The 12,967-nt window shown below is 36.7% G+C and overlaps 1 protein-coding gene across 8 annotated transcripts in view; it reads right to left on the bottom strand.

The window, feature by feature from the left end:
* PICALM (phosphatidylinositol binding clathrin assembly protein) overlaps positions 1–12,967 on the bottom strand; it is a 66,577-nt gene that overhangs the window by 18,801 nt on the left and 34,809 nt on the right. For 4 of the 8 annotated variants that reach the window (XM_039562329.1, XM_039562337.1, XM_039562351.1 and 1 more), the window contains exons 8-15: positions 12,386–12,427; positions 11,595–11,680; positions 10,266–10,389; positions 9,790–9,926; positions 7,371–7,471; positions 2,422–2,571; positions 976–1,038; positions 553–633 (exon numbers count right to left, since the gene is read on the bottom strand). In XM_039562329.1, the coding sequence (XP_039418263.1) occupies positions 553–633; positions 976–1,038; positions 2,422–2,571; positions 7,371–7,471; positions 9,790–9,926; positions 10,266–10,389; positions 11,595–11,680; positions 12,386–12,427 (784 nt within the window). The remainder of the gene's footprint in view (positions 1–552; positions 634–975; positions 1,039–2,421; positions 2,572–7,370; positions 7,472–9,789; positions 9,927–10,265; positions 10,390–11,594; positions 11,681–12,385; positions 12,428–12,967) is intronic. The other 4 variants (XM_039562367.1, XM_039562371.1, XM_039562376.1 and 1 more) reach the window with 2 other exon arrangements.

The following is a 12,967-nucleotide window of genomic DNA, read 5'->3' as shown; positions in this document are numbered from 1 at the left end:
AACCTGGTTTGGACAGCCCACAGTCTCTCTAGCAACTATCAGGACAGTGTTCCAGAATCAGCACCAGTATGGGGTTACTATGCAGACGTGACACAGCTGTACAAATGATTAGCCAGTACTTTAATGCAGCAGAGACCTCTTTCTCCTGTTCTGTTGCAAAGCTTAACACTAGTTTAGTGCACTGGTTTAAGAGTAATATAGCAACAAAATTGCCATAAGAAGCACGAACATCCCAATCCCTTTATCTTAAAAACAGTGAGGTAGAGCAAGATGAGAAGATACTTATAGACATGCATGTCTTTTACATGGTATGTAGCACAAGAGATCCTGAAATGGGGAGATACTCATTTCATGTTTAGACTAAATAAACCTTAGTTTGGCACAAACTGAAAAAATACATACCATTCGTGACCACACACCTGGCACAAGCACATGAATAGTTGGAGCCACTACAACAAGGCACTTCTGTAGTCAGTAACATGCCTACTACTTCTAGGCACACAACACATTCAAACTTCTGTGTGCGTGGTAAGGCTGTATCCCGTTACCTACCTCCAAATAGACCAGCTACAGAAGAAGGCTCATTGCGGAAATGAGAAGCATTAGGGTAAGCTTGAGGACCACAAAAAGAATCTGATAAGGAGTATCACACAAGAGAGAAAGCCAGGAAAGGAGAAGAGGGAGAGTTACAGAAAGAGAACCAAGATACACTGTTTATCTGCTATTCAAAACTTTCATTTCACATCAGTCTATAAATCCACATATAGTCTAATAACATAGAACCAATGGAATGAAATCAATACACATCAGACAGACGGTAAGAAACAAGTTTACACGATCTCTAACACAAAAGGGGAAAGCATGGTTTCAGAGGAACAGCTATATTAGGATGAAAACTTTTTTTTCCAATCAAATGCCATTTTTTACACCCTTGGAGAAAATGAGTGTAAAAGCTTCAAGGCATTTTTCTTATACCTGAAGTATATTCATATTTGGTTGCCACAAAGGGATTTAGTTGAGTAAATGGATTGTAATGATCTAAAGAACCAGAAAGAGTTATTTTAAATCCACATTCACATTATCGTAGCACCTTGATCGTGCTACAGCTAAAACTGAATCTACATTTCCCACATCAATCTGTCAGGAGGCCACCCTTTGGTTCCAGACATATCCTTAGAGCATGAGACACTGGAAGGCAATGCAATGTATCAATGCCATCCATTTCCAGTGACTTCAGAGCTGTCATGTGATAAATAAATAAAGACCAGCAAGGAGAACAAAAACCCATCAGGGTCCTTGTTCACAGCCCTGCACTGCTGCAACTTTTTGTGTGACTGCAAAACAAGTTGTACAGAGGAAACTAATTTGACTAAATAACCATCCTACTAAAACAACCAGTTGTATTTCAAATAATCATTCTACATTTACATGAACCATAAAAATTTCATTGGAAGCATGGAAAAGACAGCAATACCAACTTAAAAGTATTTTATATATATTTAAAGATATATTTATCTTGCTTTCTTTGTCTTTCCATTAAAGACAGACAGGCTAGGAAACTAGTTAGGTAAGGTGACAAAGTACAGGTAGTATGAATATCTTTAAAGAGATCATCCCTTTTGTTTTACCTCTATTAACAAGTATCAGAGGTATAAAAAACCCCTCTTTGTTCTGAGAGTCTGTACTTTTCTTTGATCAGTGCTAGTGGGGTTCAACCAGCATAAATACAGCCTGTGGTGTACAACTGTCTTTAAACTTAGCTTTGTTTAACAGAACTGACATGTAATTAATTGATTTTTTTGGCTATGAAAACAATCTTCCTATTGAAAAGTAAGCAAATTACAATGAGCTGCACCAACAAATGTTAGAAGAATTTCTAGTAAGACAGACATGCTGAACCATCTCCAAAGTAAGATGTGAACAGTTTTTAACAGGTGAGTTATTAGTTTATTGCCCCATCGCTAAACAGTCTGAGTAGATTATGCTTCAGTATTTTTCATGTTTCTTAATGACAACACGACTGGGGCAAAAGCATCCACTATCAAAAAAGAAAAAATTAAGCTCCTTTGTTTAAAAAGAACATTTCAACCCGAGGAAGAAAGTAGCAGCATTTTCTTCTCAGACATAGCAGCGTTTTACCTTAAAATTCCCAAGTGCAAGAGACTTTGTAAAACTGCACTCAAGCAACTGCTCTAACTGTAACTATGTTTCTTTACATCAGGTTAGAATCCATCTAGGCAGCCAAGCAAGGATTTTAACACCATTTTCATGGTACAGCTACTAATCAAATTCTAACACAGCACAAAACCAGCCCCAAATGACCAGCTTTTAGTTTCTGCAAGGCCCCAAAATATATTTTAGAAACTAAAATAATGTTAAAATTTTTAGGAAATAGGAAATTAGTTTAAAACGGTACTTTACCAACAAACATTTCATGTGTGGGTGTCCTACTGGTGAAAGTAGATACATCAGAAGACACAGACAGATGAGCAGCATCGTTAGTTTTTGTAAGGAAAGGATTTAGGTTTGGAATGGCATCATCAACATTATCAACAGTAGCAGAAAAAGGATCTGTTCAATTCCAGAGAGCAAGAGAAAGAAGAAAAGGGAGACCAATTTAGTTTTCTCCTCACATCTCTAAACTTGGGATGACCTAGCTAATTATTTCATTTTCAAGTTGTCCAGAATTACCTGCTCTCTACTCAAGAAAAATACTGCAGATACTAGCTACTAATTTCCTTTTTTTTTTTTTTAAATTAACAACACCATCTTATAAACTGTGCTTCCTCCCGAGTGTGTTTTAGACAAAGTAACTATATTATTCCTCTAAACACAATCACTTTTTGTTTCTCACAGTCACGTCCTGACATTTGCAACAAAGTCCCTGGAGCAGAGGCCGCCTGTCAGCACTACAGAACCCCAGGTGCTATGAGAGGATTCAACACAATAGCATCCCCAAGACAACTTTAAAAACCTGAACAAAACCAACTGAGCTGAACTTCTCCTTCTCCAAACTGTGTTTATGGATTTTTCTGTTACTGAGCATCATGAAATTTTCAAGAGCTATGATTATACCAAGGTAGCATACAGGACATAAGCACTTTCCCTGCTACTTGGGGCATCAGGAACAAAGCAGCTGCTTGTGCATACGCTGTTACCTGCAAGCAAGCAAAAGACTGCTCTGCTTTTACAGACAACAGACAGTAAGCCATGATGAGGACAATGTTCTTTACTAAATAACTGTCAGACTTTATTGGGAGGAAGGAAACACAGATCTATACAAGTGACTTCCTAAGGCACATAGGAGTTTCAAGGTTTCCCATGCATGAATGCAATTGCCAAGCTCATGTACTCCTGTAATTCAGAATCTAACAGATAAACTGGATAGAGAAGGCAGCTACAATACTTGTTGACTGAAGGAGCTGTGGTTTAGCTGCCTGGTTTCAGAGCCCACGAACCCTTGATGGAAAATTCAAGAACTCACTAGGTAGATCAGCAAGGGTTACATCTAGTCCTCCTTATCATGGTGCCTTGAATTGCAACTTACTCTTCTAGACAAAGCCACTACAGAGAAATTTCTGAAGAACAATTATAGGAAAGATGTCTTAAATACTTCAGTTCCTGGCTTCTTTTTTTTTTTTTTTTTTAACCTGGCTGGTTTATGCATTTATTCACAACTCTTATAAACACTATCATGCTGCACACAGCAGTTTCAAAGTGTAAATTATTTTCTCTCCCTGAATCTGACCTCCTGATTCTTAGCTATAAGTCTATATTGTGCTCAGTTGTACAAAAGTCCTAATGAAAACAAAATTTTAAAACTATAACTGCATTATTCTTTGCAGGTTTAACACATGCTTTGATTTGCTGCTCAAGATATGTCATTAGGTAAGACCTGACTTTTCCCCCAAACTGCTTGGCTGTGTTGCAAGAATGAGTGAAGTACCTTAAAAGACCTTTTTCTAAATCGTTCAGTCAGCAAAACGACAGTGTCCAACACTGAATAAAAGATAAGCAGAACAAGCTGCTATAATATTTGTAATATATAACAGGAATACAAAATTATGTATTGTCTTATGTATGTTTTATATAGTGGACATGCCAATCAGCCAGTCGCCTAAACCTGAGTTCTTGCTTTCAGCTACTCCTTAAAACTGCTTTCTGCTTTGAATGCCTTTTTAAAAGACATAGAACAAACAGATCTGACAATAAATTGGGGCACACTATCCTTTCATCAGTTCTTCCTTGCTCTTTCTGTTGCTGCTTCACATTCTGCTGATTTTATTGGTTCTCTTTATATTATGTAAGTGGAAAAAATTCAAACAGATGTGTCAAAATGTTCATTTCCACACTGGCACATTTGTTTTGCTTCTGAAGTTTAGGTACAAACTGATAGATGGCAAATATAGCAGAGACAGCTGGAATGGTCTCCAAAGAACCCCAATAAATAGTGCAGATAAAACAATATGGAAGAAGCTAAGAAGCACAGTAAGTTTTTAGTCTGAATCTACTGTCCTCTAAAATTATTTTACACATGCGCTCATCCAGAAAATTACCACAGACTACTTTCTGTTCTCAATTCCCAAGGTTGTATATGGAACTTCCTGTGTTTTGACTAATAAGACAATATAATTCAACTTTAGATTATCAAGATTTGCTCGGAAATGTAATCCACTCTCAGATTCTCTGCTTGGCTGCCTCATTCTAACCCTAGCCAGCATGTTCAATCTTGTCCAAGTCTCAGAACTTGCCAATGCTAGTAATAAAAGTAACGGAAAATTAATTGGGTTTGGGTAATTTATATTCTTACATATTCAAGTTTTAAAAATTGCTGTCAATCCTGACAGCAACACCTCAATGTTTCTAAAGCCCAATTTCATCCTTGAATACACATGGCATCTATTTGTGTCAATGGAATCACGCTGCACCTGCATGCTATCATTAGGCATTAATGATTTAGGTGCATTTACAAAAGTAGTTTGAATTTTGCAAATTTCTATCTTTAAGTTATCCAACTAGAAGTATTTTGCCTGGAAAAACAGGGACAAAGGATTTTCAGTGGCATCTCTTACAGTCTGAAATAGGTAAACTAAAAACATACAATCACAGGACCCATTCCCCAGGAGTTTAACCTTGTAAGCTTTAACATTTTTGGGAGCACGAAACTAAAGGCAGCAAACCAAATATAATGCTTTTGTAACCATTTATTGGTCTATTACACACCTAAGAGCTTCTGCATAAAATTTTTAACAGTGACTGATTTTAGCTGATTTGATACTCTTCTCAAAGTCACCATATACACCAAATACAAACATCATCATGTCAGAAAATTACCTAAGGGAAGGATGCTGTGCAGTGGTTAGAGCACAGGACTGGAAATAGTTCAGGTTCCATTCTTGGCTCTGCCACTGACTTGCCGTATGACTTCAGACAAGTCAGTTAATTGCTCAGATTTCCCCATCTGTAAAATGTGGAAAGCACTTCTTATCTACCTCACCTGTGTGAAGTGAGTGTTCATGTCTGTAAGCTGAAGAGTTGGGGTTTTTTTTGATGAAAGGTAACACAAAAAATGGTGATCCCAGAATTTTAGCCTAAAATTTTAGCAGACAATCCAAAATCTTCACAGTTAATTAAGTCTAAGTATTTAGAAATGTGTCAATAGTAAGCAGATATATCAACAGCTATTACTGAAGACTCACACCACGAGCAACACAACATTGAACAAACACAGACCTTCAGGCTCAACTTTCAGGTTAATAAAGAAATGCTAAATTGTGATGTGACCTTTGAGAGGAAGGTAGCTCCCCTTTTATCTCTCACCAATGAAACAAACAACACAAGCTGAAACAGAAGGTATTGTGCAGAAAACAATCAAGATGAGCCAAACCATTTTTCTCCATTCCTAAACTCTAAGCCTATTACAGGGCTGAAATTTGTATGCCTAACTCCATACACTCCTCTCTGCATCTTTCTCCAGAGACGCTTTGTTCAGCAAAGCCAAAGAACAAGTAAACTGCTCTTATCTATTTTAGAAGCTGCCACATATATTAGTAGTGCCTTTGTCACTCAAAATTGTGTTATTTCCCTACAAACAAATGTGAGAAGGTACACAAAACAAAGTACACAGCAAAAAGTAAATAGGAAAATGGAATAGATACACAGCTTATTATGAAGATACATTAGGTAGCTGGAAAGATTTTAAGAAGAGCTATAGCTCATAAAAATAAATAGGGAAGTAAAAATTTAGAACAGGGTTGTTCTGATGTCTACAAAACTTCCTGAAGCAGCAATTCCCAATTTTTCGCATCATAAAAGAAAGCATTTTTGCAGGCATCTAATTTAGAAAAAAATAATCTGGAAATAGCCACATAGTTCAGGAGTTTAGTATTTTACTAAGTGTCATTTATATAGAAAAGTAAAAAAACCACCACAACCTTCTCCCGCTGTTATAAAGCTTTTTAATCCTCCACCAGTATAACCAACAGTGTAAGCAGGCAATATGTTACTGTATCTGAATTATTCTGGAACACTGAAAAGCAGCCAAGAACTTTGAGTAAACATTGAAATGCTTTAGCATTCAAACCAATCTTGAAGGAAAATTCATTTCTAGAACTCTCTTGCTTGATCCCTTGGTTTGAGGACTTGATTGTACCAATAAGATCATCTCGCAACTCACTCAGTCCATCCTAGAAACTGGGCAGAATGAAAATTTGGGTGTTCTGGAGTAGATTTCAGAGGGAAGAATATAAATTTTATCTCTTCACTTAAGAGGTCCAACCACAGCTTTTTACTAATTTGCTGTTGTAGTTAAATGAAATATAGCAGAGAATTTGTAAAGAGAAGCCTTATTATTATTTCAATAATTAACTCCAGCTTTTCTTTCTATGCATAGTTGTCACAAGTGCCTCCTTTCAGGCCTCATCCAAGTTCTGCATTATCATCACCAGCAAATTTGATTTAACATTAGACAAAATTTAGAATATGTATTAAAACAATTCTGCATTCAAGTTCCTGTGTTTGCAGCACAGTCTACCTCATAGACAGCTTCACTGAACTGACTTCTAAACAGCTAATTTTCTGCAGCTGGCTACGTGACTCTTGAAGACAGGAGTTATGAGGCTGATAGAGCTGGTCAACAATTGAAGTAACTTTGCTAATAAAAAGATACATCAAAATAATTTAGAATCACCACACACTGCTACATTATTTTAATCTATACAGAGATTTTACTTTTTCTGATCTCTTTATTCACTTGTAATGTCTTAGTAGGATCTCTCTCTTTAAGGAAGAAATACCCCCCACACTAGGGGAAACATGCACAGGAACATGGCCATAGCAATTAGAACCTTAATCCAACTCAGAATTCTTACCTCCCCAGGTACTTCCTACTTGTGGAGCAGCAGATATAGGATGTACAGACGGATGAAAAGTTGGCTGCAAATCAAGCAGATCATTTGGCAGCTTTGAGGTGCTACAAAGAGAAATTAATACAACTGTTTGAACTACATCACAGTTTTCAATATAGGCAAATGCTAGCGACTGTCAACAGTAACAAAACTTTGTTACAAAATGGTTATTACAAAATGGATAGAACTGACCCAAAATTGGAAGGGCTGGTGAACTCCATATTTTCAGTTCTGTAAAAAAGTGTTAATTTAGCAAGATAAGTTGCATGTTATCTCAAGGGACTTTTGTCAAAGCTGTCCAGAACAAAAAGACAGGTGTCCTCACAGTCCAGCACCAGGGCTAGGACATGTTATGTTCAGAAATCTTCAGCAACTTTTAAAGTCACCTCATGAAAACTCTATAATACAACAAAAACAGATTGACAAAATGAACTCTGATGGGCTGCACCACAAAAATGTTACATTTAAATTCCACAACTCTCATCTTTCCACTATAATCACTGCTGAGAAACTGCCTTACAACTATGAGCTATTAAAGAACTTTGGAGAAAGCAAATGTAAGAGGTCTTGAAACACTTGATCACACATCAGGCATGTGAATGAAAACGTATTTAAATGCACATTTTAGACCATTCAAAACCAAACTGAGGCCTTATAACATCACATGGAAATTAAGAGTGTAGGCTTATATACAACTGCTGCATTAATTTAAGGAGTCAAACAAGAACAGTAAAATTCATCCTCTTGCAGAGAGTTAATTTCACACTTTAAATAAGTCTTGGGAAAAAAGAAAAAAAAAAGGCTACTGTGTTCTCCCAGAACCTTTCAGGACATGAAATGAACCAAAATTTGCACATATGGCTTCTATGATGGATAGAAGCTGAGTCCCTGTGACATCCAAACATCTCTCTAAATGAGACCAGCACAAGAGTTTAATGGCTAGTAGTGACATCCTAGATGTCTGTATATTTTCTTGCTCACCCAATCACTTCTACAATTCACAGTTTTCAGTATTGCTTGGTTCATTTCAGCAGTGATTACAATCACATTTTGCCACTACTGCTCCCATTAAAAAGCAGCATGGTCTGGCACTGCCCTATAATGCGAATAGCTGAACAAAGATAATTTTCAAAGTAAAGCTTGTCCAAGATAATGACAGGGATTAACCAGACACATTGCATCTAATAGCAAGCCACTGAACTTCTGGCCCAGCATACCCCCTTCATGACAGCTCCTGCTGTAAAGTCTGTCCTTTGCTCATAGCAGTCATTCTGCCAGCGAGTAAATTTAAACATGAAGAAAAACTAGTGTGTGGGGTTTTTTTACAAGGAAACACTCTTGTCCTCACTATGCAGCATTTCTGTCTGTTTGAAGAAGCTTTATCAGATGTTTCTATGTTTCAGACCTCTTAAGAAGCAAGATCAGATATTCAAGTTCAAAGCACACACCCATTTCAAGTTTTCTGGCCTCTAAAAAGCAATTTTAAACAAAATCTTTTTACAAGGAAGTCTTTCAGTTACTAACACTGACAGATCTCTAGCTTCTTATATGTGACTCAGCTGTTTACCCCATATTTGGTGTTAAGTAATTTCCTACAACTTTCTAATGGGAAAAGAAAGCTGTCAAAAGAGTAATTGATTCTTACATGAGCTCTAACAGAACTAAGCAATCCTTTAGGTTTAGGATCACACTCAAAGCAAAAATATGACTTCAGAGAGCCAATTCCTTCTGTACTGATAAAAGCACTGTACCTTCTGCTGCTGCTTAATTTGACAGGTATTTTACAGAATGAAGATCACACACTTGCTCCTACCAACAGCTCCTGTTAGTCAAAGATCAGGATTAGCATGCAGTGAGTACTCTTGCACTTTCTTTGCAGGTACTTGAAGAGATGTTTCAGATATAACACAAGACTGCAAAACCTGCCTCTCATTTCAAACCCTGTTTCAGGCTTTTCTTGTTCAGAAAATCTACCCCAAATATTTGCCACTCTATTTTTAAAGATCTAGAAACAAGTTCTCTTTATGACCTCTCAAACAGAATTTTTGTTTGACTTTTCTCAAATTTACTTGTAATGTTCCTTGGGGACAAAGCAAGTGTGTTTTACAGTTCCAGCAGTCTGGGTTACTGACTAAGAACAGCTAAAAGGGCTGTCAGCAGTCAGTTCATACCAGAAACTTCCACAAACAGATGATGAGAACACAGTTTTATGTTATTTATTGCAATAGGCTATTTTCCCATCAGCTTCACTATCATTTCTTATCACATTGCTAATGTACTCTGCACCCAACCAATCTTGTGCAATAAAATTGTGATTCTCTGTGGCAGAAATTTAGAGGAAACCCTTGCTGCAGCATGTCTCCCAGTGGAGGATTCAGCATACCTGTTAGAGGAGCTAGGGGTAGAAAAAATATCAATGGCTGGTGTAGTCATGATGCTTCCCGCTGCAGTTGACACAGGAGAAGCTGCCGTGGTTAAAGAGGTATGAGGTTTCTTTGCAAGTTCTTTTAGACGCTGCTCCTGTTGGGAAAGTGAGCTGGCATAAGACATCTAAACATTTGTGTGTATGACACTGGAGGTAAATAAAGCAGAACTAAAGAATTATTTATTCGACACACTAGTGTTAGCCACTTGTAATTACAAGAGTCAGTGGTGCCAAAAATACTTCAGAAACTATTTTAACAAACCCTCCACAAGGTGCATCATCTAAGTACACACAATTCTATTTCCAGCACTTTGCCAACAGTACATGCTCAGCATTAGTAACTCTGTTTTTCCCTTTGCTCCTTTAAGAATCCTAATAAGCTATCAACAAGAACACAGGAAAAGCATTTTCAATTAAAAATTCTGTATGCCTACCTTTAAAGCTTTTAAGCGAGCCTGTTCTTCCTCTAACGCAGCTTGTTTTTCCCTTTCATCCACTTTTGTAAGGGACAGGCCAGTGCTTGCAAGGGAAGAGACTGCATTGGAAAGGGTGGTAGCCCTAAAGTAATTGGACAGCAGAAAAGCTGGCTGTTAACAGATGACACGTGATAGGAGCTTCTAAAAAACACTTAGCTTGTATCCACCCAGTCTCCTTCTGAGCTCTCTATATCATTGGCTATATCTTACACTGTACAATTGAAAAGTTTAACTAAGATACACCATATGAACTGTAAAACAAAAAATGCTGAGAAATCATGCTGTCTACTCTACTGGCTTTTGGATTTTCTACCTGAAATGCTTCCCCTCCAAAGTGCATCACAAATTCACGTTTGAAGCCTTTGCTCTTTTCCTGTTTGCCTAAAATGGGATTATTTGTAGGCACATAGCAATCTCCAATCATCTGGGCTCTGTTTCAAATTGTTGTTAATTTAACAGGTTTAGTGAACAAACTATCAATGCCTCTAATATATCCCAAAGGAAAATTGTAATTTACCATCATGTTTAAGAGTATGCAAAAAGATTTAAAACAAATACTTAACTTTTAACAGAGTAATCTTACAAAAGAAAGCAAATATTCTAAAAAGTTGCTACCATAAAGAACTTATAAAATATTACTGCCTTATTTCTTGAACATGCAATAAAGAAATGCTATTTAATTTTACAAGTCTTATCCCCAATATTATGCTTTGTTAAATTTAAACAACAAAATTTTTCATGTAGAGGACTTCTCTATATTGCCTGTTGTGTTTTGGAAAGCACTCACAATCATTTAATGCCTTTTATCATATGCATTATGGCTTTAACTACCAATTACTTTCAAAATTCATACTTAATGTAAGGACTTCTGGAAGCATTTCCTTGCTTTTGACAAAACAGGGATTAAAGCTGAGATGTAAAAGTCTAAGGAGATGTATTTATTCACGTTGCATACCTTACAGAAGTCTAATTATTAACATAAAATGAACATTTGCAGGCAGTACATGAAAGAAACGTAGCTCCTCTTCAGAAGTTCAGGATCAAATGCTAAAAGCATAAGTAGGGATGTTAGAGGGGGCCCTTGCAGGTCCTTAAGATTCTAGTTCTGTTGACCTGAAAGAAGCTGTTTGAAGTACTCAGCAAAACATACGACAACTTGCTAATCCATCATTGATCATATAATGTCTTTAAGAAAGCCTCCTCAAATCTTAACTTACAATAAAATTGAAAAAAACCTGATTTAACGCTCTATTTGACAATTGTCCAAAAGGACAAGGATATAAGCACCTGCTTGCAGCTGTGGAATCTTTGATTTTCTTCCCCTCTAGAGAAGCTAAATGTTGTTCCAAAGCATCAAGAAGGCTACTTGGTGCCTGCAAAGAGAGATATTGGGGAATATATTTGAAGAAACCAATATTTAAAATATTTTCAGAGAATGCAGCTGTAGGGCAACAGGTACAACAGCTCAGAATACTTCTACCCCCCTCTTGGCATTCTGTATGTGTTTAATGACTTGAAGTATAAGGTGATGTATTCTCCTGACTACATTATTCCATCACAATGATTCATCAGCAAGGACTGAAAGATGTCAAGAAATGTTAAAATTAACAGCTAGGAAACAGCAAGCAGACAATCAGAAGCAGTCAGTATTTAAAGAGACACTTGGAAGGAGATTGTACCTAAAGTCATTTCTCTGTGCATGCTCTGCAAGCCTTCACATTAATTTCAATAGGCATATAGCCAAAAGCAAGGCTGCTAAAAAACACAGCTTTGTAGTATCATGTAAGAGTCTCATTATGTGACCTCACAGACAAAAATTGTGTCTTCAAGCATGATGGAAATAAGGTTATCTTAAAACTCAATTAGAGAATGACAGAAATTACATATAATATTTTACAACAGGATCACAGAATATAAAAGCCAGGCTCTGACAGAGCTTGGATTTAATCACAAACTTAGAGAAAACTTGGTGACAATGTATACAAGAATGCATAAGTGAACCTTATAATGGCAGGTTTTTCTGGTTATGCAACCCCAAAAACACAGACATGCACTGGCAAACAAATCGGTTTATCTACCTGTGAGAGATCTGGTATGTCTCCTCTGTCAATTCCAACTTGCTGTAATAAAACAAATGAGTTTTAGAACCTGTTTGCTTTTGTTGAAGGCAGAGATGCTTATAAAGTAAACAACATTAAGATGAAGTAATGCAAAAAGCTCAAACCTGTTCAATATATATTTTGAATCTCCAGAGTATGTACTCTGTAATGGTTGATTGTAATAAATTCTTGTTAAATATACACACATTGAAGTAGGTGTGTTACACAGATATTTTAACAGATAGAACATTAAAAATAAGAGATTAAGGACCCAGTGTTTCAGAAACTGAAGAAGTTTGCCTATCTCATCATTTATGTGGCAACTCTCAGACCCACTGAAACAGAGGATATATTTGATAAAACAAAGCACCTTTAAAATTTTGTAAATAAACATTTTCTAAAATGCACATGAAAGTTAGGATGTTGGCAGCAGGACAGACAGTGTTAAAATAGAAAGATCAATATTCTCAACTTCAATTGATGGTGTTATCAGCTGACAACAGTATCTCTGGTAGAGACACTGTAAGGACAGAAGCAAGCCAAGCTTTAAGATTTATTTTT

The sequence above is a fragment of the Corvus cornix genome, chromosome 1, assembly GCF_000738735.6.
Source record: "Corvus cornix cornix isolate S_Up_H32 chromosome 1, ASM73873v5, whole genome shotgun sequence".
In the NCBI taxonomy this organism is placed as follows: Eukaryota; Metazoa; Chordata; class Aves; order Passeriformes; family Corvidae; genus Corvus; species Corvus cornix.
This window is presented reverse-complemented; position numbering and strand designations above follow the sequence as displayed.